The sequence below is a fragment of the Leptodactylus fuscus genome, chromosome 2, assembly GCF_031893055.1.
Source record: "Leptodactylus fuscus isolate aLepFus1 chromosome 2, aLepFus1.hap2, whole genome shotgun sequence".
NCBI classification, from domain to species: Eukaryota; Metazoa; Chordata; class Amphibia; order Anura; family Leptodactylidae; genus Leptodactylus; species Leptodactylus fuscus.
In genome coordinates this window covers 88,497,224-88,524,460 of record NC_134266.1, presented here as the reverse complement: position 1 = coordinate 88,524,460, position 27,237 = coordinate 88,497,224, and the positions used below count along the sequence as shown (strand labels likewise).

General features: G+C 42.3%; 1 protein-coding gene across 1 annotated transcript in view; it reads right to left on the bottom strand.

Moving 5' to 3' along the window:
• Window positions 1–16,264: 16,264 nt before the first annotated feature.
• HSD11B1 (hydroxysteroid 11-beta dehydrogenase 1) overlaps window positions 16,265–27,237 on the bottom strand; it is a 30,224-nt gene continuing 19,251 nt past the window's right edge. The window contains exons 2-6 of the mRNA XM_075262675.1: window positions 23,344–23,474; window positions 21,227–21,338; window positions 20,415–20,600; window positions 19,467–19,610; window positions 16,265–16,544 (exon numbers count right to left, since the gene is read on the bottom strand). Coding sequence (XP_075118776.1) covers window positions 16,318–16,544; window positions 19,467–19,610; window positions 20,415–20,600; window positions 21,227–21,338; window positions 23,344–23,474 — 800 coding nt within the window. The 3' untranslated portion in view covers window positions 16,265–16,317. The remainder of the gene's footprint in view (window positions 16,545–19,466; window positions 19,611–20,414; window positions 20,601–21,226; window positions 21,339–23,343; window positions 23,475–27,237) is intronic.

Genomic DNA, 27,237 nt, shown 5'->3' with positions numbered 1-27,237 from the left:
GAAAAGCAACCAACTAGGCGCAGTGACGCAAAAGAATCGCCGGAACAGACGTGATGTGATGCCGGAAGTACACTGCTCCCGCCTTATGAGTCTCGCCAACAAACGAGAGATCCCTCGTCGCGTCATCGCAGTGCGACAGGTTTGGCCGGTTGTCACGTGACGCCAAGTGTGTACGACGTTGGGACTGCGTATTGTTCCTGCTGTGAAGAAGTTATGTTTGCGTCTAGAATGGAGTTGCTCCTGGTAGAGCCTCCCTCCAGCATCTCCAATCTAGTCACCTCACTAGTGAACGGTCTAGAATGGAGTTGCTGGAGGGAGGATCTGCTAGAATCAACTCCAATGTAGACTGTTCAGTACTGAGGTGACTAGAATGGAGTTGCTTCCAGGAGCTACCGCCAGAAACTCCAATCTAGTCACCTCACTACAGGAGCAGCTAGAGTGGAGTTTCAATAGGGAGGATCCATAACTGGCCAAGAGAGACATTGTAAATATATATACTGTATAAATATAAAATCATACATGACTATCAATAGGGATAGAGGAAAAAACACATTCCTGGACATATATACATATGGCACTCATAAACTATATATATATATATATATATATATATATATATATATATATGTAAGATATATATGTATATGTGCATATATTTTATAAGTGTTGTACGGCCTGAACAGGGCGGTGACGCGGCAGCCTGATGTGTTTATTATAACTCTCGCTACTTTGTTGTTGTAAGTGATATTGGAAATATGTGTCAATTAATAACTGACATAGATCTAAATTCTGACGTATCGCTGTGCACCTCATTTATCAGTATAGTTACTGCAGGTAGGTCCATGGTCTGGGTCTATTCTGTAGTTACTATAGGTAGGTTCATAGTTTCGCTGACTAGAATGGAGTTACTGCAGATAGGCTCATGATCTGGGTGTATTCTGTTCAGGTTAGTCAGTATAGGGCCTATATCTTATAATAAACTAGCAGAATATTTATGCGTACAGCTCACACCCTGGACATGAATGGATGGGACAGTAGGATGTGGGGGCCATTCTATTTCTAATGCAGGAGGAGTGAGAATATATTTAACACAGGGGCACTACTGTATGTTATAACTTCAGAATCCCTGGGCGATGTAACAAGAGCTACGTGATTTACACAGCTCCACAACTCTGGTTACACCCAAGCAGCCCCCTTTCCCAACCACCTCCTCCACATATGCAGAAACACACACACACACACACACACACACACACACACACACTAGAAAAGCGGCACTTCCCAAGGACCCCCTACACCAACACACAGATGACAACCCACTAGGGACCTGACCCCCACAACATACATATGGCAGCCCCTCATGGATCCCCCACATGCACACAGCTGGCAGCCCCCCAGTGTCCAGATCACAACAGCACACAGGAGGCAGCCCCCAGGTCCTGGATCCTCCTAGCATACAGACGGCAGCGCCTGCGCCCCTCTCCGAATACAGATGGCAGTCCCCCAGGGACTGGAGCCCCCATCCCCCTCAGCATACAGCAGAAGAACCCCAACACATAGGTGGCAAAACCCCAGCTGCCGGACACCTCCAACACACAGGCAGCAACCCCACACGTACACAAGTGGCAGTATCTCAGGGCCCACCAACAACCCTTGCCCACATACTGGCAGCACCACAGGAATCCCCCACTTACATAAAGGCAGTACCTAAGTGACCCAAACACTACACGTTAGTACCTCGGAACCTCCACCACATGCCAACAAGTGGAAGTACCCAAGGGAAAACCACCAGCACCCCCTCATACACACAGGTAACATCTCAGGGACCCCCAAATAAGCACACAGGTGGCAGCACCCTGGGACCACCTCCAGAACTTCCTCTCACACACAACCTGTGCCCCAGGATCCCAACACACAAAGTCAATACCCCAGAGATCCCACACAGACGCATGCAGCAGCCTCCCCCCAGGGACCCTGCCCCCATTACATGTAAGCAGCACCCCAGGGACGTTTGTTCCCCTTTTAGATGTCAGCAGCACCCCAAGGACCCCCCCCCCCCCCCGCAGATGCCTGAAGCACACCAAGGATGCATGCCCACGTAATTAGATGTCAATGGCACCCCAGGGACCTGTGTCTCCACCCCTTTTGGTTGCCAGAAGCACACCAAACACACTCTATCCATGCCAGCAGTATCCCCCTTTATGCCAGTAGCACCTTGAGGACCCTTACCTTTCTTCAGATGCCAGCAGCACCTCAAGGACCCCTGCTCTTCTTCAGCTGCCAGGGGCACCCCAAGACCCCTGCCCTCCGTCAGCTACCAGCAGCATCCCAAGGACCCTTGCCCACTTAGATGTTCACATCTTCCAAGGGACTCATGCCCTCATTCAGATGCCAGCTGCACCCCTGCCCCCATTTAGATGCCAGCAGCACCTCTAAGGAACCCTGTTCCTCCTTTAGATGCCAACAGTACCTCAAAGACCCTTGCCATGAGCGTATTGATCGTGACGGGGCCTGCGGCAAGCTGGAGATGGCTGGGAACCGGTACCACTATGACAGCGGTCGGGGAAAGCCTGGTTCCCCGACCACTATATATATTGTAAATGAAAAGGGACTCTAACATTTTGCCAAACCCCTTTTCAATAGATACTAGCCCAGGGAAGGTGACTTAAGATAATAAATAGATATACTCGCCTCTCCTGGGCTCTGCGTCCTTTCCGGCGTTTTCCATCATGTGACTGAGGCCTGAGATTAGGCCCCAGCTGTCATTTGGAGTGCAGTGACGTAATGACGTCAGTGTGCCCCCACGTGACCTCTGAGGACCAATCACAGGCCTCAACAGAGACGTCAGGAAGATGGCCGAAGATGCTGGAGACAGGATGCCCAGGAAAAGCTAGGCAAGGTAAGTATTAGTGTTTTTTTTTATCTATATTCACCTTCCCTGGGCCTCTGATTATTATACTCTGAGGTCTGAGGAGACCCCAGTGTATAATAATAGCTCTGGAGCGGAGGGGTGCTGTTGGGAGCACATAATATTGTGCGGGGATGCACTGCTGGGCATATAATACTGTGTGTGCGGGGAACACACTGCTGGACATGTAATACTGTATGGGGGGGGCACTGCTGGGCATATACTACTTCGTGTGGGGGGACACTGCTGGGCATGTAGTAGCTTGTGTATGGGGGGACATATAATACTGGGCATATAATACTGAGTGTGTGTGTGGGGGGGACATATAATACTGGGCATATAATACTGAGTGTGTGTGTGTGGGGCGCTGCTGGGAATATAATACTGGGGGGGGGGCATGGCTGGGCATATAACACTGTGTGTGTGGTGGGGGGGGGGGGGACACTGCAATAACAATAAGTCCATATATAGTGATGCCGTTAGAAAAACAGGCCTTAATGCTAAAACAGTATTGGTACTTAAGGAGTGAAATCAGCTGTATATGTCACCATGGTAACTGCATCCTCTTACAACCAATAGGATTGCTGGATAGGAATTTGAAAAAATCAGTTGAGTGCAGTCAGTTAGTAGATGGGAGAAGACGGACGTCTATGATTCCTCTCTGCGGCCGTGATGGACTTTGTGGCGATGTCTTTGGTAAGTGACCGGGATCTAATCCTAATACTGAAGATCTTAAGAAATGACCGATCATTACATTGACTGTATTACAGGTAACAGCTAGGGGGCGACTGTTAATAAATGACCAGTATTAGTCTCTGAGCTTCTCTGTATTCTGCCCGATCATTCATATAACAAATAGGAAACATTTCTATTAATGTCTTTTTTCATTTATAATAAGATTTCTTCCTATGTGCAATGGCTTCAGTTGTCATCAGTTATCTCTACTCAGTCAGGGTTGGGTTGTTATGGGGCAGACAGAAGAGCGCAGTCAGCTCTGCTATACTGTATAATTATAAAAGTTGAGAACCTAACCTCCTGATTTTATATTTCTACCAATAAAACCAATGACGTCTTTCCTGCCGTTTACTTTCATCTATTTGCCCCCATTTAATACATGGAGTAGGAAACACTCTCAGCACATAAGCAAAATATATCAGCAGGTTGACAGATGCCATGAGCATGGCTGCCGTATAGTTGTAGTCAGTTTATAGACAGTAGGATTATTTTCACTGTGTGGGAAAGTGCAGGTAATATGTACACTGGGTAGTATTCATTTGTACAGTGGTGGCCTATGGGTGATATATACACCTATGAGGCACACAGTTACATGCATTAGCCACTAGATGTATATATTAATAGTATTTTCAGACATGTGCGTCATGTAGATGCCACGTGAGTTATGTGAACAGAGCCTTACCACGATTAGCACTGTGTACAAGGGTTAATACCATTCTGATCTAATACAAAAAAAAGCAATGTATGTAGCTATTGGACCAGTGACTTATATTGTGCTGAAAATATTCAGTTTGGTACAAATAATTGCTCATACCTGGTACCTGATACACCTGTCCCTAATATAAATGCTTATTTTATGATACCTTATTATATTACTTTTTATTTCTTCAATATGTGATAAAGTACAGTGAAGGGGTGGGGTCCCTGAGTCCACCAGAGGAAATTATTGTGAATGTTCAACCACTGTCGATACACAACATTTGTAATATATTACTCCTATCATAAACTTTGTAACTGACATGGTTTTATCCTTCTTTCTATGTACGACAAAGAAAAACAAATTTGTTGGAGGAATTTAAGGTACCCTATATGTAATGTCTGTGTGAATGATGTCCGTGGTCATAGCAGGTATGTCTATCTAAATCATGTGTAAGGTGAGTATGTTATATTTGAAAGGGCCTGAGTTTATTTTAGATTTTCCAAAATTTTTACATTTTAGGAGTTCTCAACCCACATGCTATTATACTCTGTAGTGTATTCTATCATCAGAGAATAATAAGCAAAGGTCCAGGTGAGGTGTGTAAATATAACTAAGGCTGCATTCACACAGAGTAACGCCAGGCGTCATTTGTGTGTAATTTGTGTGTCTTTTACGGCCGTCATAAAACGTTTACATAGAGTTCTATAGGAAAAGACGGGAGTCATTTACGGCCGTCATTGTAATGACGGCCGTAAATGACGGCCGTAAATGACAGCCGTCTTTTCCTATAGAACTCTATGTAAACGTTTTATGACGGCCGTAAAAGACACACAAATTACACACAAATGACGCCTGGCGTTACTCTGTGTGAATGCAGCCTAACAGTCTTACTCAATCTCTTCTGGGCTCCGTAACGGTGTATAGTGAGAGACCAAGGGAGGTGAGTAATACTATTTTTTTCAGTTTATACTCTCCCCTAAGCCCAGGAGAGGTGAGTAATACTATTTTTATAGTTTATACTCTCCCCTAAGCCCAGGAGAGGTGAGTAATACTGTTTGTTATGTTTATGCACCTCCCCTGGACCTTACTTTTTTATATTCTGGGGTGTGAAGAGACCCCAGAGTATAATAACTGCAGTTGTGTTATTGACTGAAACTGCAGGGTGAGCCTGGCGAATAATCGCAAGCTAAATTTAGCAGGGTTAACCCAACACTAATGTATATATATGTATATTTATAAATATTTGCACGTTGTACCACTTAAGTATCTATGTTGTCAGTATGTGTAAGTGTAAATGTAGTTGTAGATGCAGTTTTTAAAATTAAATCTGGCACGATATTCCAGACTTAATTGTCAGAAGCCTTGGCATGAGCTGCCTCTCAATACAAATGAATTGCCAGGCTGTGTCTGCCTCTCTCCTGCAGTACAACCCATTTACTTCTGCTTAATGGCAAAAAGAAAAAAAAATACTTGGTGGCACAGTGGAGGAATAATATATCACTATATAATTGGCCCTATTCATGGCGTCAATGATTCTGTGATGTTGCCTATTTGAATTTGGCACTAGAGGGAGCTGCAGGAGGGAACAGAGTAGTGAGGTACAGCATTGCAGGTGGATTGTGCTAGTGTAATCCACTTGTGATTGCATACATTTATACTTATATTGCAGATTCTCTATATAAACAGCAGCATGTGTATGTGTATGTAATTTTAATGGAAAGGTATGACTAGAGGAGTTGTACTTGTAGAGAAGAGGAAGGAAGGTTAGGAGGTCATTCATTAGGAGGAGAGGAGAAGAGGGATAAGATCATAGGAGAGGAGAAAGGAGTTGGAAAAGAGAGGGGGAATAAGCGAAAAGTAGAGGAAAGTAGGGGAAGGAGCAGAGGAATGTAATTATGGCAGGATAGGAGAGGTGGGGTAAGCCAAGAGGAGGGGTAGAAGATGAGATGAGAAGAGGGGTAGGAAGAGAGACAAGAAGGAGTAGGGGGAAAAGAAACAAAGTAGGAAAGGAGGGTAGGAAGAGAGACAAGAGGGGGTAGGGGGGAAAGAAACGAAGGAGGAAAGGAGGGGTACAAGGAGAGGAGGCAAAGGAGAAGTGGAGAGTCTTGAGAGGGTCTTCAATTTTTATTTTAATTCAGCTTCTGGAACAATTCATATTCTTACCATCTATGGTACTGCAGACTATCCTGGGAGTTCAGACTTAGGCAGGTAGCAAACCAATTTAGGTAGTTAGAAGATTTTGCAATACTGTCGTTATATCTTAGACACTGGTGGTTTTAGTTGTGTGTTTCTACTAAAAGTTATGTTTTAGGAATTTATCTTTGCATATACACAGATTGTACCTATGGGTATAATGTTTGCTTAGGTAGATGGTTAGTAATTCTGGAGAAGAGGAGAGTTGCGAGGAGAGGAGGAACAAGAAGAAAGGAGAGAAGTAGGAAGAGAGCCTAGGTAGGAGAGGAGTGATAGGACAAGAGAAGAGTAGAGGTAGGTGTAGAGGAGGGGTAGGAGGAGAAGAAGGCTAGTTAAAGAGGTGCGGCATGAGGAGAGTATGAGGTAGGAAAAGAAGAGTGGAGGAAAGCATAGAGAACAGAGTGGAAAGAGGAGGGGTAGGAGGTGAGGAATGGAAAGAAAAGGTGGGATAAGAGAAGAGGAGAAGTGAGGTGGGGTTGGATGAGGATAGAGAAAAGTAGAGGGGATGAGGGCTTTGAGGAACACAATGGTGAGGAGCAGAGACAAGCTATACCAGAAAAAAGGTAGGAAGAATGAAAAGGAGAGGTAGGAGGCTTGAAGGAGTAGGAGGGAAGAGAGAAGTGTCATGGAGGGGTAAGAGGAGAAGAGGGGTAAAGGGACAAGAGTGATATAAAAAAGAAAAGAGGTAAGAAGAGAGGAGGGAGGATGCAGTATTTTCATACCATGTGTGTAGAGACCGTTTTTATGTTGTCTATCAATAAAAGTGAAGTCTTATTTTTTCACATCTGCCTGCTGGATTACTTTTTATCCATGGAAGAAGGAGGAGGGCTAGTGAATTAAGTGTGGTATGAGGAGTGGAAGTGGTAGTAAAAGAATAGTGGAGAAAAGCATGGAGAGCAGAAAGTGGAAAGAGTGCAGGAGAGGTAGTTGAAGAGGTGTTGGGTAGGAGGATAGCTTGGTTAAAAGAAGAAGATAGGAGGAATTGGAGGAGAGGAATGGGAGTTGAGGACTGAGAGGAAACTGAGTAAAAGGGTAAGAGGGTTAAAAAGGAGAGGAGGGGAAGGAGAAGAGGAGAGATAGGAGGAGAAGACGGTTAGGAAGAGGGCGGTAAGGACAGAGGAGATGCAGGAAAATGAAAGTTGAGGGTATAGAGAAGGAAGAAGGTAAGAAGGAGGAGTGGAGAGGTAAAAAGAGAGGAGACAATATCAGGGTAGAGGAGTGGAGTGGTAGGAGGAGGAGAGGCACAGTGCTAAAAATATAGAAGCACGTAAGGAATAAGAAGAGGGATAAGAAGAGAGGTAGGAGAAGAGTAGTGAGGAGAGTCTGACCCCTGAGATATGTAGATATGTAGGTTTTTGTGTTAATTATATATAACATGTCTATATTTAGTTAAACTTATTTAATTTATCTTAATATACAATATGTGTCAGGTTTTTGTTCCGTATATATTTATTGTCCATTTATGTAATAGGCATATATATGTACAGTAAACTAGTATATATAGACAAAATAAAATCTTTACAACAATATATATATATATATATATATATATATATATATATATATATATATATTGCAGCAAATGAACAGCACTCCAAAAATAAATAAAAAAAAGGTGAGGATTTATTCCTTAGCAACGTTTTGGTCCCAGAAGTGCAGGACCTTTCTCAAGCCTATGACTATCTATAGACAAAAAAAAGTGCCACTAGATAATGGGAGAATAACCTCCTATAGATTTATTGACAATACCTTGGAGTGCTGCTTCTCCTTCCATATTGTTGTTTGTCCATGTTCAGATTCGGTAAGGTATGTGCCTTATGTATAAATGTTCGATCATGAAATACTGTATATTTAGATCTTTTGTCTTTCAGTTGTTCCAATTATGTACCAATTGTTCCATTTAAACACATTTAATTCAATAAATAAAAATTTATATCCATCATAGTATGTTATATTACTAGTATATTATAGTATATAGTTATGTATTAGCCGTTGTGATGTCATAGCAAATTTTTTGTGTGACATTTTTCAGCACATCAACCACCTTAGTGGTCTCATTAGGATGGGTCCCTACACTAACACTTTACATGGGGCAAGAGATAAACTTCTTAAAGATTCACTGTTACAATGCCGTTTTTAAGAATTTGATCTCTGGGGTCTTGTCTATAGATTAGAAGTGGGGGAGGGGTTAGCATATCTTCTACAAATAAAGTCTTAGTGTAGGGACCCATCTGAATGAGGTCGCCGTGACGTGGCAGATGGGCTCGCACAATTTCCCAAACTGTGCGCTAAGAACCTCACATTTATAACTGTAGTCAGTAATACATGAAAGTGTAGTCCAAAAATTTTATCATTTAAGGCTCTGCACCAGAAGTAACAACTCACTTGTCAGAACTGGGTCTAGGCTTTAGTCTTTGGTTCCTCTATAAGCTATTCTGGGTGCACCAGTTCTCATCTAATTTACCTGTTTTTTACTTTCCCTTCATTAACCTCTTCCAGATCACCCACAGAATATATACTTACGGGTTGTCCCTCTCTTGTTCTGTAAGGACATTCTGATACATCCTTGCAGTTTTCAGCAGCTGCATGAAATCGTGCAACCTTCTGAAATGGGTTGCACCCCTGCCTTTCCAATTGCTGTGTACACAGAGCACAATGAGAGCTGTATACACAGCTATGTACTCTACCATAATGCGGTTCCGCTCAGACCCCACAAATTGGCCCAGTACAGAAGTGGTTAAAGAGATCCTTTCACATCTTCTAATACAGAGCATATTATTTAATCGTTGCAAAGCTGCAGTTTTGCAGTGCAATGATATTAGTAGCCAATCTAACGGCACGAACATCACGTTAGATGAAGCCTGTTATTGCGTCACAATGCCACATGTCCCTTACGTAAGTCAGAAAAGCCTGAGACAGCAAGAAGTCATGTGGGAGCCCAGGAAGGGGAGTAACACTGATTTATTTTGTTTTTGCTTGCTCACCTCTGAAGAGACCCCAGAGTATAATAATAGCAGTTCTATTTGGTTTTGGTAAGTCCAAATGAAACTGCAGGTAGAACCTCACAAATATTTTAATAATTGAACCAAAATAGCCAACATAAACAAAATAACTCTGGTTATTTTGGTTGATGTTTGGTTTTGGTTATTTTTCGATTACTCAACCGGCCCTATTCTCGCTGCTGACAAATTCATCTTCAGGAAATTGAAGCTGAATTCTTCTCTGTTACCTAAAGCTGAGTTCACACTGAGTTTTTTGGACCGGATTTTGATGCGGAATCCGCCTCAGAATTCAGCTCCAAAAAACGCCTCCTGTTGACTTCAATGGGAGTCGTTCACTTCTTTTTTCCTCAATGGGATTCAGTTTTACAGCGCTGCTTTTTTCACATGAGTTTTGAGGCAAAAACAGCGCCACAAAACTCCATGTGAATGCCCCCTTAAAGTGAATGGGCCCTGATTTCTGATGGGATTTGGAGATTTTGTGGTGGAATCCACCTCACAATCAGCTCCAAACTCCAAAGTTTTGCCCGGAGCGTGGAAAGCTAAGTAACATGGGTTTTATGTTCTCTTAACTTTCCTGGACCTCCGATCATTTTCAGACCCCCGAGTATAATAATGATGTCTGTGGGGCCCGTGGCGTCACTTACCGATCTGGGCCACTGCCAGGATCGGTAAGTAATTAGGGCCTGTTATCGGCTGGAGTAGCTCCAGCCGGTAAAGGGGAATAAAAAAAACCGCAGCGTTAGCGGCTGTTGCCAGGCCCCTAATGTCCCGGACCCTGTGGCAGCCGCTACCTCTGCTACCCCGGTAGTTACGCCACTATTATGAAGCTGTTTGTTCAGCAATGTCTTTATTCTCTGTAAATCCTACCTGATGTTTTAATTTGGGTAATGGAGGACTGGACATAATGTACAGGGGGTTAACTAGGAAAGATGGGGCCAATAGCAAGCTATTGTCTGGGGCAACAGACATAAGAAGATAAGGAGATGGCAAAGTGATGAGAATGTGAGAGTACGCATACATATGCACCGTCACTTACACACTTCTGTCTGCTCATACATGATAAGGAAGGACACCAGAATTCCATTCTTATTATTGCTGGGGCTCCACTTTATACAGACAAATATTACAGATTGTTTTCTATATATATTTCTATGGAAAAACAAACATGGTAGGACAAGGGGAAAAACTAAAACATTAAATCATCATGACTTCCCCTAAAGTAGGGTCCAAACATAATATCCTGAATTCAATTATAAACAGAAAACAAAAAGAAACGAATAACAGGATAAAAATACCAAATAGAAAAATATTTTATTTAAATAAAGAACACAAAACATATAAATAGTTTGTTAAAAGATTATATATTTCTATGTATGATATACCAAGGAAACAGCTGGCAGAAACTAGAAGAGCATATGGGGAAGATATAGGGGAACATTTACATTGTACATACACCCAAAAGGAGAAGAGGAGGAGCTACATCCTGGAGGAGGTGCTACCCTGGGATATATTTCTATGTATAATATACCAAGGAAACAGCTGGCAGAAACTAGAAGAGCATATGGGGAAGATATACGGGAACATTTACATTGTACATACACCCAAAAGTAGAGGAGGAGAAGCTACATCCTGGAGGAGGAGCTACCCTGGGCCTAAGAGGGAAGAGCGATGCTGGACTAGGCTGGAACAGGCAAGTGCCCAGCCCCAGCTTTCCCTGGGCCCAAGGGGTAGAATGACGACGTACAGGTAGAGTGACGCCAGACGGGACTGGAGGAGGCAGGTGCCTGGCACCAGCTCCCTCTTGGGCCAAAGGGGTACAGAAAGGCTGGAGGGGGTTGGAGAAGGTAGGAGCCCAGGCCAGGCTCCCTCCTGGGCCCAAGGGGTAGAGCCACGCTGGATGGGCCTGGATGAGGCAGGCGCCAATTCCAGGCTCCCACCTGGGCCCAAGGGGAAGAGCGCCTGTGCCCGGCACACCCCCGGGCCCAAGGGGTTATAGCAACTCCAGACAGGGTTGGAGAAGACAGGCGCCTGACCCAGGCTCACCTTTGGGCCTAAGGGGCAGAGCGACACCAGACAGGGCTGGAGGAGGCAGGCACCAGGCTGTTGCAAACACCAAAATATTTAGAGCTAAAAATGATTAAGATTAATAGGGGTGCCCAAACTTTTTCATAGGACTGTATGTACATCTAGACTGCTGGGTATATTTAAGTGCAGTATTGTTAGTGCAATCATCAGGGTAGTTCACTTTTTAAACATCTAGTTGTCTCTGTTGGACAAGTAATATTGCAGCATCCCACAAGGGTTTCTGCTTAATGTGTTTGTCTATTGTGCTTCTGGGTTATGTTGGTATGTCCAGTCCTATATGTTATATGTTAAATGTGAATTGTTATGGCAGCTTTCCCTGCCTGGGTACTTCAAACCAGTGCCTTGGTCTGGCCCTGGCCAATCACAGGCCATTGGGTGGCGTTGTAGGAGACCTGTCTCCTTGGTGATCCCTGGTCCAGGGTTCTGGCAGTTAAGTGCTGAAGTTTAAGGTATGCAGAGGTGTCCTGTACCTCAGCCGGACTCTGGGCCAGCGATCGGCCATTACAGCCCTTGGAGGATTACTTAATGCCCCAGGCTCATCCAGAGATAGCCCTGAGACAGGGAGTTTGTTGCTGCGTTTCTGTGAGGACATTTGCCAGATGTACCCGGAGGAGAAACGGAGGAACTGACAGGAGGAACGTATTCGGGCTAGTTTTCAGGTAACCAGATCCCTGTTAGCGACTCCTTGCCCTACTATAACCCCCATCATCCTAATAGAGAGTGGCACAAGAGGAGGAGTAGGGTTGCGTCTAGAATGGATTTGCTCCTGGTAGAGCCTCCCTCCAGCAACTCCAATCTAGTCACCTCACTAGTGAATGGTCTAGAATGGAGTTGCTGGAGGAAGGACTTACCAGGAGCAACTCCATTCTAGACAATGCATTACTGAGGTGACTAGATTGCAGTTACTGGAGGGAGGATCTGCAAGAATCAACTCCAATGTTGACTGTTCAGTACTGAGGTGACTAGAATGGAGTTGCTTACAGGAGCTACCGCCAGAAACTCCAATGTAGTCACCTCACTACAGGAGCAGCTAGAGTGGAGTGTCTATAGGAAGGATCCAGAACTGGCCAAGAGAGACATTTCCCCACATGATATGATGCCATCTCATGCTAACTCCATAGGTCCAAGCTCCATCCACATGTTAAAGGACACGACTGTCGACGGCTCATAAAGTCTTATGTTTATGTAATGACAGTAACCTCTATTACAAAAGTGTCTGACCTCTGCATAAGCAATGCCGCCCCTGCTACCTCTTGTGTCACCCCCTCTACCTCATAGATTGTAAGCTCTTGCGAGCAGGGCCCTCAGTCCCATTGTGTGAAATTGCTTTCTTTGTAATGTATCTTTCTGTCTGTGTTTGAACTCTACAAATTGTACAGCGCTGCGGAATATGTTGGCGCTATATAAATAAATTTTTATTATTATTATTATTGTGTATATATATATATATATATATACATCATAAATGATTATCAATAGGAATAGAGGAATAATACATTCTCATAAACTATATACTGTATATATATATATGTGTGTGCATATAATTAATAAGTGCTATATGGCCTGTACAGGGCGGTGACGCGGCAGCCTGATGCGTTTATTATAACTCTCACCACTTTCTTGTTGTAAGTGATAATGGAAATATATGGGAATTAATAACTGACATAGATCTAAATTCTGACATACTTTTGTGCGCCTCATTTATCAGTATATATTTACTGCAGGTAGGTCCATGGTCTGCGTGTATTCTGTAGTTACTATAGGTAGGTCTATGGTCTGGGTGTATTCTGTACTTACTATAAGTAGGTTCATAGTCTCGCTGTAGTCTGTAGTTGCTTTAGGTAGTTCCTTATTACAGCAACTCCATTCTAGCTGTCTCAATACAGAATTGACTAGAATGGAGTTGCTGCAGGTAGGTTTATGGTTTGAGTATATTGTGCAGTTGCTATAGGTAGGTTCATGGTCTCACTGTAGTCTGTAGTTTCTTTAGGTAGGTCCTCCTTACAGCAACTCCATTCTAGCTGTCTCACTCCAGAATTGACTAGAATGGATTTGTGGATTACCGACACAGATATGAATGGGGCCAGCTCACACCCTGGACATGAAAGGATGGGACAGTAGGATGTGGGGGCCATTCTATTTATAATGCAGGAGGAGTGAGAATATATTTAACACAGGGGCACTACTGTATGTTAGAACTTCAGCATCCCTGGGCGATGTAACGAGAGCTACCTGATTTACACAGCTCCACAACTCTGCTTACACCCAAGCAGCCCCCTTCCCCAACCACACATGCAGCAATACGCCAGGGATACATACACACACACACACACACACACACACACGAAAAGTGGCACTCCCCTGGGACCCCCTCCACCAATACACAGATGACAACCCACCAGGAACCTGACCCCCACAACATACAGTCGGCAGCCCCTCACGGATCCTCCACATTCATACAGGTGGCAGCCTCCTCAAGGACACTCAAAGCCTGCCCTCACACAAAGGCAGCACCCCACAACAGACAGCAACCTCTGAGGGACCCCCCTTCCCAAGGCACAGACAGCAACCCCTCAGAACCAGAACCCCTAGCACAAAGGCGGCCCCCAGGGTCCAGATCACGACAGCATACAGGTGGAAGCCCTCCAAGGACCGGACTACCACCCTCCACTAGCATACAGGCAGCAACCGCCCATGGACCGGACCCTCACCCCACCAACACACGTGGCAGCTCCCCAGTGCCTGGATCACCTAAGCACACAGGCAGCAGTCCCCCAGGGTCCAGATCACAACAGCACACAGGAGGCAGCCCCTAGGTCCTGCATCCCCCTAGCATACAGACGGCAGCGCCTGCGCCCCTCTCTGAATACAGATGGCAACACCCCAGGTGCTGGACCCCTCCAATACACAGGCAGCAACCCCACACATACACAGGTGGCAGTATCTCAGGGCCCACCAACAACCCTCGCCCACATAATGGTAGCACCGCAGGAATCCCCCACTTACATGAAGGCAGTACCTAAGTGACACTACACGTTAGTACCTCGGAACCTCCACCACATGCCAACAAGTGGAAGTACCCAAGGGACAACCACCAGCACCCCTTCATACACACAGGTAACATCCCAGGGACCCACAAATAATCTCACAGGTGGCAGCACCCTGGGACCACATCCAGAACTTCCTCTCACACACAAGCTCTGCCCCAGGATCTCAACACACAAAGTCAATACCCCAGAGATCCCACACAGATGCATGCAGAAGCCCCCCAGGGACCCTGCCCCCATTACATGTAAGCAGCACCCCAGGGATGTTTGTTCCCCCTTTAGATGTCAGCAGCACCACAAGGACTCCCCCCCCCCCCCCCGCAGATACCTGAAGCACACCAAGGATGCATGCCTATGTAATTAGATGTCAATGGCACCCCAGGTACCTGTGTCTCCACCCCTTTTGGTTGCCAGAAGCACACCAAAAACACTCTATCCATGCCAGCAGCATCCCCCTTAGATGCCAATAGCACACCAAGGACCTCCCCCTTTATGCCAGCAGCACCTTGAGGACCCTTACCTTTCTTCAGATGCCAGCAGCACCCCAAGGACCCCTGTTCTCCTTCAGCTGCCAGGTGCACCCCAAGACCCCTGCCCTCCGTCAGATACCAGCAGCATCCCAAGGATCCCTGCCCACTTAGATGCTAGCATCTTCCAAGGGACTCATGCCCTCATTCAGATGCCAGCTGCACCCCTGCCCCCATTTAGATGCCAGCAGCACCCATAAGGAACCCTGCTCCTCCTTTAGATGCCAACAGTACCTCAAAGACCCACTGCCAGGAGCATATCGATCGTGATGGGGCCCGCGACAAGCTGGAGATGGCTGGGGCCCGGTACCACTATGACAGCGGTCGGGGAAAGACTGGTTCCCTGACCACTATATATATAGGGTGAAGGCAGCCTAAGAAGATCAAAGAGGGGCTGGCATGGGGAGCAGCTTGTCCTTGCACAATGTGATTCAGAAGTTACTTTTACTTCACTGTGATCACTATAGATAGTTACAGTTTGCTGATCACAGTTATGATAAAGAAACTAAAAGATTCACTTATCACAGAGGAACTGGACTGGACTGTAAGGGTGCATTTATACGAACTAGTTTCAGCCACGAAACCTGTGTGTTGGCTGGATTTACTACCTTGAACCTAATGTCGGGAGAGGGACTACTAGTAGTATAGTTATCTATGCTGCTAGGAGTCCCTGTCTCCCAGTAACACACTGTCACATACTGTCATAATCTCACATCATTGGTATGGGACAGTATGTAGCTGGGTATCTGGGACTCCTTGCAGCATACATACGATACTGCTTCGGAGTCCTGACATAAGCAGCAGATCAGTAAATTCAGAAACTGCATGGACCAAGTTTTCTGGCTGAAACTCGGTTGTTTGAATGCGACTTAACCCTTGCAGAAGAAGCCATCTTGTATAACTCCTAAAGAGAGTAGTTATCACAGCATCACAAGCCATCAGCTGTTACATTAGTGACGTGTAGGGGTTAAATAACAAGCATTTTCTATATTTCATCATTTATTTTGTCCAGCAATTGTGATTTTGAGTAGCAAAACAGTCTTAATCTTTAATGATTTTATGTATGTTATGGCATTCCATGATATCTCCTGATGCCGTATTTCCACAATTTTAAATCACATCATTGCTTCTTCTTATTCAGCGCCTCGATATTGTAATTCATAAGGGTAAGGTATTCTAAGAATTCTGGCGCCCAGTCTCTAAGCAACAATGGAATCTTGGTGGCTTGATACTGGTAATAGACTTCTCTTTGTCTTAAGGCTCCACCTTTAATGATTTCTAGAGCACATTCTTCTTTTGGGGCTGCAGGTTGTTGGATCACGTGTGATACTGTATTTACAGCGGAATCTGCAATAATTAATAAGATATATTGTAATTAATGGTGAAATGTGAATTCTCTTTCATCACATACATGCACCTTCACCATGAATCAGTACCTCTAAATTACCATAGGTGTCACTACTATTCTCAGCATGTCATTGAACTAGATCTTCATGGATTGTTTATAGATAATTCAGTTTAGTTAGTTTACACATCACATGATTCCTTCCCCATCAACCACCTAAGGACACAGAGCTGAGTGCTGCATGGCATGATATAGGCTATATTGTACATCCGTTTACTCCATCTGGATACAGCTCTATATATCAGGTGTGACATGTCTCACTTTACGTGGTAATAATTTTGGAATGAATTATTACTAGAGATGAGCGAGTAGTATTCGATCGAATAGGTATTCGATCGAATACTACGGTATTCGAAATACCCGTACTCGATCGAGTACCACTCGCTATTCGAATGTAAAAGTTCGATGCAGAACCAGCATTGATTGGTCGAATGCTATACAGTCAGCCAATCAATGCTGGTTCTTCTCCTACCTTTAGAAGTCTTCTCCGTGCAGCTTCCCCGCGGCGTCTTCCGGCTCTTCATTCACTCTGCCAAGCATCGGGCCTGGGTAGAGCGGACTGCGCATGCCCGCGCAGTCAGCTCTGCCCAGGCCCGATGCCTGGCAGAGTGAATTCAGAGCCGGAAGATGCCGCGGGAACGCTGCACGGAGAAGACTTCTCGGAGGATCCAGCCCAACCCTCATTCGTGGACTTGGTAAGTATAATTTGATCAAATGTTGCCTACCCCTGAAACGAGCATTTCCCCCCCATAGACTATAATAGGGTTCGATATTCGATTCGAGTAGTCGAATATTGAGGGGCTACTCAAAACGAATATCAAATCTCGAACATTTTACTGTTCGCTCATGTCTAATTATTACTTATCCAAGTGATTTTGAGACAGTATTTTTCATGAAATGTTGCAATTTATGTTAGTGGCTAATTTTAGTCTGTATGTTTACATTTATTAGAAATCCCAAATTTTACTATGGTAAATGATCAAATTTTATTTAAAAAAAAATGAATTTCCAAAACTTTAAGAAATACAGCTATATCATAAAAAAAAACATTTACCATAGACCAAATATGAATTTTTAGGAAACAGTACAGTTCTGAAGTGATTTTAGAGGACCTATATATTTTAAAACCATAATAAATAACCCTATTTTAGAATCTGTGCTGTACAAAGTATTCAAAATTCCATTTAGGAAATTTAAGTATTTCTTAACTAAGGTAAAAATTTAATTTTTTTTTTCACATTCTCTATTTTAACCCATGTTCTCCTGTAAAGGGTTAATAGAAAACCAAACCTCAATATTTATTACTCTAATTCTGAACTTTGTAGAAATATCCCACATGAGATCCTAGTTTTTTTTTAATTCACTCAAACACAGTGTTTTGGAGCTGTGTAATAGGACATTTTTTTTCCACAAAATCAGACTTATTGAGGTGATATGACATGGTTAATGTCTTAACGACCAATCTGTATTTATGTCCATCTATGGATAAGTTTGGTTTCTGATTAGTTGCTAAACATTCCTGGTTTTCTATAAATAGTCATGTTATGTCCAGACTGACATAGTTCGGGAAGCCCCCTCACTCCTCCAAAAGTACTATAAGGGTCCATTTACACGGAGGAATTTGGTGCAGATTCTGGCGCGGAATCCGCATGCAAAAAAACCCATTGATTTCAATGGGTTTCGTTTTCTGCGTGGAGCCCATTGAAATCAATGGGAGGCTTTTTCCCATTGAGTTCCATGGGTTCTGTGCGGAAAACCCAAATTCCCAAGTTTCACGCCAAATTCCCTTGTGTCAATTGAACCTGTTTGTCTACACTTGGTGTGAGAAGTGGGATTGGTCTAATAATTTCTATAATTGATTTATTATAATTGTTTTATTGAGAAATCACAAAGTCTGTGTTAACAACAATGTTTAGTTATATGGTAGATGAAAAATTTAATCTAGTCCCCTGTTTGGTGCATAGATTACGCCAATGTGCACCCAGCACTTAAGGGTTTGTCGCACTATCCTGACTGAGCCCCGTCAGTTGGTGAAGCTTGATGTGTCTCTTAGGCTAAGAGCCACGTTGTGGAAACACAGCTTTTTTTATTGCAGTTTTTGTTGCATTTTTTTGAGCCAAAGCCAAGAGTGGATTGAGCAGACGGTAGAAGTATAAGTGCTATATATATATATATATATATATATATATATATATATATATATATATATATATATATATATATATATATCTCATGCCACTTGTAGCCATTCTTGGCTTTGGCTGAAAAAACCGCAACAAAATCTGCAACAAAAAAACATGGATTTCTGCAAAGTGGGGCCTTAGCCTTACATGGCAAAAGACTGCAGCAGATGTGGGATGGGTCTGTATGCTGTTGCCAAATTTGAGACACATACAAGTAAAAAAAGGTAGTAAAGACAGAGTAGAGCTGTGTCAGAGACACAGGTCAAACAGCAATAGCCATATATTAAATCTGAGCTAGTAAATTCTAGATGATGGTATGTTAATAGAGTATAATCAGAGTACAATGGGTAAAAAGATAACAAACTAAGTGGCCATGAGTTTCTCAGCTAACAGGATACTAGAACATGGAGATATGGACATTAATGCTTGTCAGATGGTATATAGAGTAATGAGTATTCCCTAATGTCTTGTATATTGTTATCTTTATTGTAAGGTTGTATAATGATAATTCACAGTCTAAAAGGATTGTGTTCTGCACATAGGATTGTGTTAATGGTTGAAAAATATTGAAAAAACCCTCCCTGGACCCGTCCTGTGCTCCTGGTACATCTGACTTGTTGTTTTATTAGTTTTTGACTGTAAGGAGCATGTTACGTTATTTGTCTTGTAAATTGTTCTTACCTGTATCAATATAGCTGATAACACACAAGGTAACGGACACATTAACTTTTTGAGAATAGAACTCCATTCGTAGAGAGCTGAAGAAGCCATCCAGGGCAAATTTAGTGGTTGAATATGGCACAGTCAATGGTAAGCCAACCTTGCCTGTAATATAAATTTTTTGAATAATACTGTATTAATGATGTCAAGGCCAAAATATACATAACAGGGCATATTTACTATTGTGTTTGCAATTAAAACACAGCCTAAAATATACCAGACTATGGTGCAATTTAGTAGTATTTTGGCACATCTAATTTTAGATAAAAATATTCTGATTCGCTTGGAAAATGGGTATAGCTTCACAGAAAGGGGGTATGGCTTTGCAGTTGAAATTGGTGTGACGTAAATGTTCGAAATTACACCAAAAATTTTAAGGAAAATTCCTACCCAACATTTATACCACCCAGCTACTACATGGCATGAATGTACACTAGACAGTATAAAAATGCACCAAATTTATCATGCCGTATCGGCCCTTGTGATAAATTGGATGCATTTTCATATTGCCAAAGTTTGCACTGTGTATTCTTAGTAAATGTGGACCATTGTATGGACTTCTTTTTCAGTACCTGGTTTAACAAATTTATGAAGAAATTTGAAGCAAAAGGCAAAATGTCCACAACAGCATAACTAACTTTTTAGACTTAGTCGTATTTATAGGGGTTATCTACCTTTGGAATATCGATGACCTATACTTATTTGTTCCAGGACAGTGCGCTCCTGGTAATGTTTACGTGCTGGTAACTTTGCTGCTCACTTGCTTTACAAAGGTAGTGGTGGCTTCAGGTACTTCCGTACTGTCATAAGACTACTGTTTGAGTTTTCTACTGATCTAATATTGTAGGCTGTCCTAACTCTATCTTGACTAAAACCTATTTCCATTGAAAAGTATTAAAATGTAATTACCAGCTAATGAGGAGACCACTATAATGTTACCACCACTCGCTTTTAACATTGGCAGAGCTTCGACTGTCATGGTTGCATAGCTCAGAAAATTAATTTCCAGAAGTTTTCGTATATGATCCACATCACCATCAAAATAATTAAAGTAGGTGAAACCAATATGGTTCAGGATTAGCATGTCCAGTCCACCTATTTGTATAGAAAAAGAAAACATAACAGATTAAATACAGTCTTGGGACTCTCACAGATCAAAAGTAGCATTATCTGACCAATCATTATTGGGTAAAAAACGGTCAAAATCAAACTACACCCCCACTATCTGATTTCATATGCTAAGTCTGTTACAAAAGAGATCTACATCCTAAATACACAAAACTCTACTGAAATAGCTCAAAGGTATTTTCCCATCTTGGCATTTATGGCTATATCCATGGAATATGTTTAATGCCTGATAGAATGAGGCCCGTTTGTAGCCACAAGTGAATGAGAAAGGGCCACACATGTGCAAGTTTCTCCATTCACTTGTACAGAACTAAAATGGTCAAGCAGTTTCAACATCTTCAGCTATTTCTAGAACTCCTAATACAAGTGAATGGAGAACACACACATACGTGGCCCTTTATAATGCACTTGTAGTCGTGAATAGGCCCCCATTCCTGAGATAGAAGAATCCATTAGGCATTCATGGTATATCTAATTCATATAGCAATAATTGGCCATATGGGATATACCCTTTTAATAATATATGTAACCCAATGGAAATAGCTACGTTACTTAATTACAGACTTTCAGTTGTTTACTTTATTGTCTCTTACCAAACAGTCGTTCAGCTTCATGCACCACATGCTTAGCAAAAGTCATATTGTCCATACTTCCAGGGATGTAATAGGCAGAAGCTGCACCAAGTTCTGTACACTTTTCAATGACCTTAGGAAAAAATAAAATTATCGTGCACCATTAACCTTGGAACAGGAGTACAGTCTGTCATACAAGTGCTGTTATGTTGCAATGCACTGCAATGTATTAGCATTGTAATGCATCACATTAGTGATAAGACTCTCTGGGATTCAAGACCCCTAGGGGGGTCTAATAATTAAAGTATAAAAAAAAGTAAAAACAAATATACATTTTTTAAAAAATAATTAAAAATTCAAATCACCCCCTCTTTCCCTAGAATACACATAAAAGTAAAAAATTAGGCTCCGTTCCCATGGAGTAACGCGCCGCTTATTTAGACACGTAAACACGTGCCAGAGTGAGTCGCTTCAAAACAGATCCCATTGACTTCAATGGGTGCCGGCTTACGCGCGCTACACATTGAAATCAATGGGAGGCTTTATAACCCATTGATTTCAATGTGTAGCACGCATAAACCAGGACCCATTGAAGTCAATGGGATCTGTTTTGAAACACCTCGCTCTGACACGTGTTTACATGTCTAAATGAGCGGCGCGTTACTCCGTTGGAACAGAGCCTAACTGTGAAACACATACACTTTAGGTATCCCTGCGTCTAAAAACTCCCGGTTTACAAACTTATAAAAATATTTTATGGTGAATGCTGTAGCGGGGAAAAAAATCTAAATTGCCGAACCATTGTTTTTTCACTGTTTTGTCTGTGATAAAAATTTGAATAAAAAGTGATCAAAGCAATAGACATTCCACAAAATGGTAGAACTAAAAAGTACACCTGGCCCTGCAAAAAATGATGTCCTATGTATCCCTGTACACAAAAATATAAAAAAGTTATGGGTGTCAGAATAAAAAAAAATTAGCAAAGTTTTAGTTTTTTTTAAGGGGTTAAAATGTAGATAAAACTATGAAATTTGGTATCTATGGAATTGTACCAAAACATAGAATACAGGTGACATGTCGTTTTGGCTGCACAGTGAACGACATAAAAATGACCAGTTCACATGTCACATATATGTGGACTGCCATATTATGGCTACACCCCTCTTGAAAATCTTGTTGCCCCTATAGAGAGAGAAATCCTAAGTGTTGCCCCTAATACAGTCACAATATTGTATACACTGCCTGCAGGTAAGTAATATCCAGGACCTCTGGGTAAGTAGTACATGATGTGTAGTGCATACTTTCCCTTACGTCTCGACACTGCTTCTCTCTCAGGAATATTTCTTAAGATCGCATATCAAATATTTATAATAAAAGTTATATTTTATATTTAAGCCATAAAGGCTAGTTCACAAGGGGCAAGACGGGCGGATTTTGGCGCGCAATCCGCCTCAAAATCTGCCCCCTCACAACAGAGGTCGCTAGCGTTCTGTTTTCTGCTAGCGGTTTGTTCCCGCTTGCGGAAAAAAGAAGCGATCTGCCCTTTCTTCATGCGGATTCGGTGGCTGATTCAGCCATGGCGTCCGCCTTGCAACGGTACACTCTGGACTAGGCCCATTCATTTGGGCCTAATCCAGAGCGGAAAGCCGTGACGGAATAGGCACACACAAAGCCCCTGTGTGAACTAGCCCTAAGAGAGTGATATTGTGGATAATTTCTTTCACCTCTGTAAATAGGTAGAAATTGTTACGTTTATTCTTCAAATAAATGCAGTTATTCACACAAAACCTCGGTAAGTGTTGGTTACAGAATTACTGTCCCTATTAAAGTATTGGTACCTATCTTGCAGTTGTAGCTATGTAATTGTATACAATGAAGCTGAATAACGTTATATAATGAATATATTGTACACTCGTATGATCAAAAGCACTTTTATTTTATTTTACTCTTTTGTACATTTTTTAAATAGCTTTGCTTCTTGAAGGTTTCTACTTGTTGGCATATATTTTTTTATTGTATGCTCGGAACATTATGGGAAGTTTTCTTATGACCGTAGACAAGGCAGACATGATGTGTATTTTGTGACAACTAGCTTGATTGAAATTAATGTTAATAAACAAACGGCATTATGGTGTTACCTTCTTGAGTCTCTCTTCAGTACGTGCTGTTATTAGTACATGTGATCCCATCTTCGCCAGGTGATATGCCATCTGTTCACCAATGCCAGAACTTGCACCAGTAACAATCACCCTTTTGCCCTTAAGCATTTCTAAAGAAACAGAATCAATGTATGTTAGTGTCTATACAGTTTTGTTAACATATCCTGATTTTGTTCTGTACAAATAAAGAATGCAACCATTAGTACAAATAAAGAATGCAACCATTAAAAAAATGTTGATCCAATTTTGACAACATTTCATTGAAAGATCTCCGTTATAGGGGCGGCATAAAATATCGCTGTCTTACCTACGAAGAGTCCGGCTAACCTGCCAATACATCCTTTGCAAAGTTCTAAAATGTCATTTCAAGAGTTATAGGTCAGATGTTTTATCTTGTAAATGATCTAAAGCAATATACCGTATAACCTACCACCCTTTCTTTGTACACAGTCTTTTCTTTTGCTAGACAGAATTGTTTGCATGTCAATAAAGACTTATTCCTATCTTGGCAAATCACTTACAAGGTGGGAATAACTGCTCCACCCCTAGGGCAAGATTTAAAGTGTAACTCCCATTTTATTTTATGTATATTTCCTATTGTGTCAGGTGGTGTCTGGTGAACATTTCTGTAACATACTTTATCAGACTAGCAAGCTTTCTCTTCATAGAAAACAGGCTGTAAAGTTCCCATTAGCAATACTGTAACTAAGCATTGCCAGAAAGGCTCTACCTATACACATGTACTCAATGGCGCATGTAGAGCTGAAACATTTACCAAAGGGAGGATGGTCAGTTTAAAAAGTATTCTAAAATAGGGAACAATTTTCATTTTTTGACACATCTGCGTGAAAAATAATTCTTCAAATATAAATCTGTACATGTATTTATTTGTATGATTATAGCCTAGTAATTATTATTTTTGGGTGGTAAATACGGTATGCCTGGACAACTCCATTAGCACTCAGTCTTATGTCTAGACCACATACAGTACATCTGATGTGGCTATATTACAAGACTAGCTTTTTCTTCCTTTCATGCTACATTACACCAGCTACATAATATGTGAATGAACGATTGCTCTTCTATAGCATGTAATAATATGCATTGTAACGGCCTTGGATTTAATACTTAGTGCTATGAGATTATTTTTTGTACAATCTGCTGGAGAATATAAAGATTTATCACCCGTCTGCAAGCAATGTAATTGATTTATTCTTTTGGCCTTGCACTATGCTTTCTATAAATTGTAAAATATGAACTTTGACTATAAACACAGGTAAACCGATGCGGATAAGAATTCACTTGCAATCATTTCCATCTACTCTATGGTTGCCATCTATCTGAAGTGCCCCTGTCTTCTTATAATCCTACTAAGGAAAGAAAGAAACAACATGAAAAATGATTTTTTTTTTTTAAGATTCTAAATACCAATGACATAGTTATTAGAGATGAGCGAACAGTGTTCTATCGAACTCATGTTCGATCGGATATTAGGCTGTTCGGCATGTTCGAATCGAATCGAACACCGCGTGGTAAAGTGCGCCATTACTCGATTCCCCTCCCACCTTCCCTGGCGCCTTTTTTGCTCCAATAACAGCGCAGGGTAGGTGGGACAGGAACTACGACACCGGTGACGTTGAAAAAAGTAGGAAAAACCCATTGGCTGCCGAAAACATGTGACCTCTAATTTAAAAGAACAGCGCCGCCCAGGTTCGCGTCATTCTGAGCTTGCAATTCACCGGGGACGGAGGTTTCCGTCCAGTTAGCTAGGGCTTAGATTCTGGGTAGGCAGGGACAGGCTAGGATAGGAAGGAGAAGACAACCAACAGCTCTTATAAGAGCTAAATTCCAGGGAGAAGCTTGTCAGTGTAACGTGGCACTGACGGGCTCAATCGCCGCAACCCAGCTTTCCCAGGATCCTGAATGGAATACACTGTCAGTGTATTCCCGTATACCCGATATATACCCCCGATACCCGTTCCAACGGTGTGCCCCCCCACCTTCACCCCAGAAATACCCTGCAAGTTCCCTAGCAATAGAATTGGGGCTATATACACCCACTATTTTTGCTACTGCCATATAGTGCCATTGTCTCACTGGGAATTCAAAGAATATATTGGGCTTACATATAACTTCAATTCCAGGGAGAAGCTTGTCAGTGTAACGTGGCACTGACGGGCTCAATCGCCGCAACACAGCTTTCCCAGGATCCTGAATGGAACACACTGACAGTGTATTCCCATATACCCCATATATATACCCCAAATCCCCGTTCCAACGGTGTGCCCCCCCACCTTCACCTCAGAAATACCCTGCAAGTCCCCTAGCAATAGAATTGGGGCTATATACACCCACTATTTTTACTACTGGTATACAGTGCCATTGTCTGACTGGGAATTCAAAGAATATATTGGGGTTACGTGCACCCACAATTTTTGCTACTGCTATACAGTGCCATTGTCTCACTGGGAATTCAAAGAATATATTGGGGTTATGTGCACCCACAATTTTTACTACTGGTATACAGTGCCATTGTCTGACTGGGAATTCAAAGAATATATGGGGGTTACGTGCACCCACAATTTTTGCTACTGCTATACAGTGCCATTGTCTCACTGGGAATTCAAAGAATATATTGGGGTTATGTGCACCCACAATTTTTACTACTGGTATATAGTGCCATTGTCTGACTGGGAATTCAAAGAATATATGGGGGTTACGTGCACCCACAATTTTTGCTACTGCTATACAGTGCCATTGTCTCACTGGGAATTCAAAGAATATATTGGGGTTACGTGCACCCACAATTTTTACTACTGGTATACAGTGCCATTGTCTGACTGGGAATTCAAAGAATATATTGGGGTTACGTGCACCCACAATTTTTGCTACTGCTATACAGTGCCATTGTCTCACTGGGAATTCAAAGAATATATGGGGGTTACGTGCACCCACAATTTTTGCTACTGCTATACAGTGCCATTGTCTCACTGGGAATTCGAAGATTATATTGGGGTTATGTGCACCCACAATTTTTACTACTGGTATACAGTGCCATTGTCTGACTGGGAATTCAAAGAATATATGGGGGTTACGTGCACCCACAATTTTTGCTACTGCTATACAGTGCCATTGTCTGACTGGGAATTCAAAGAATATATGGGGGTTACGTGCACCCACAATTTTTGCTACTGCTATACAGTGCCATTGTCTCACTGGGAATTCAAAGAATATATGGGGGTTACGTGCACCCACAATTTTTGCTACTGCTATACAGTGCCATTGTCTCACTGGGAATTCAAAGATTATATTGGGGTTATGTGCACCCACAATTTTTACTACTGGTATACAGTGCCATTGTCTGACTGGGAATTCAAAGAATATATGGGGGTTACGTGCACCCACAATTTTTGCTACTGCTATACAGTGCCATTGTCTCACTGGGAATTCAAAGAATATATTAGGGTTATGTGCACCCACAATTTTTACTACTGGTATATAGTGCCATTGTCTGACTGGGAATTCAAAGAATATATGGGGGTTACGTGCACCCACAATTTTTGCTACTGCTATACAGTGTCATTGTCTCACTGGGAATTCAAAGAATATATTGGGGTTATGTGCACCCACAATTTTTACTACTGGTATATAGTGCCATTGTCTGACTGGGAATTCAAAGAATATATGGGGGTTACGTGCACCCACAATTTTTGCTACTGCTATACAGTGCCATTGTCTCACTGGGAATTCAAAGAATATATTGGGGTTATGTGCACCCACAATTTTTACTACTGGTATATAGTGCCATTGTCTGACTGGGAATTCAAAGAATATATGGGGGTTACGTGCACCCACAATTTTTGCTACTGCTAT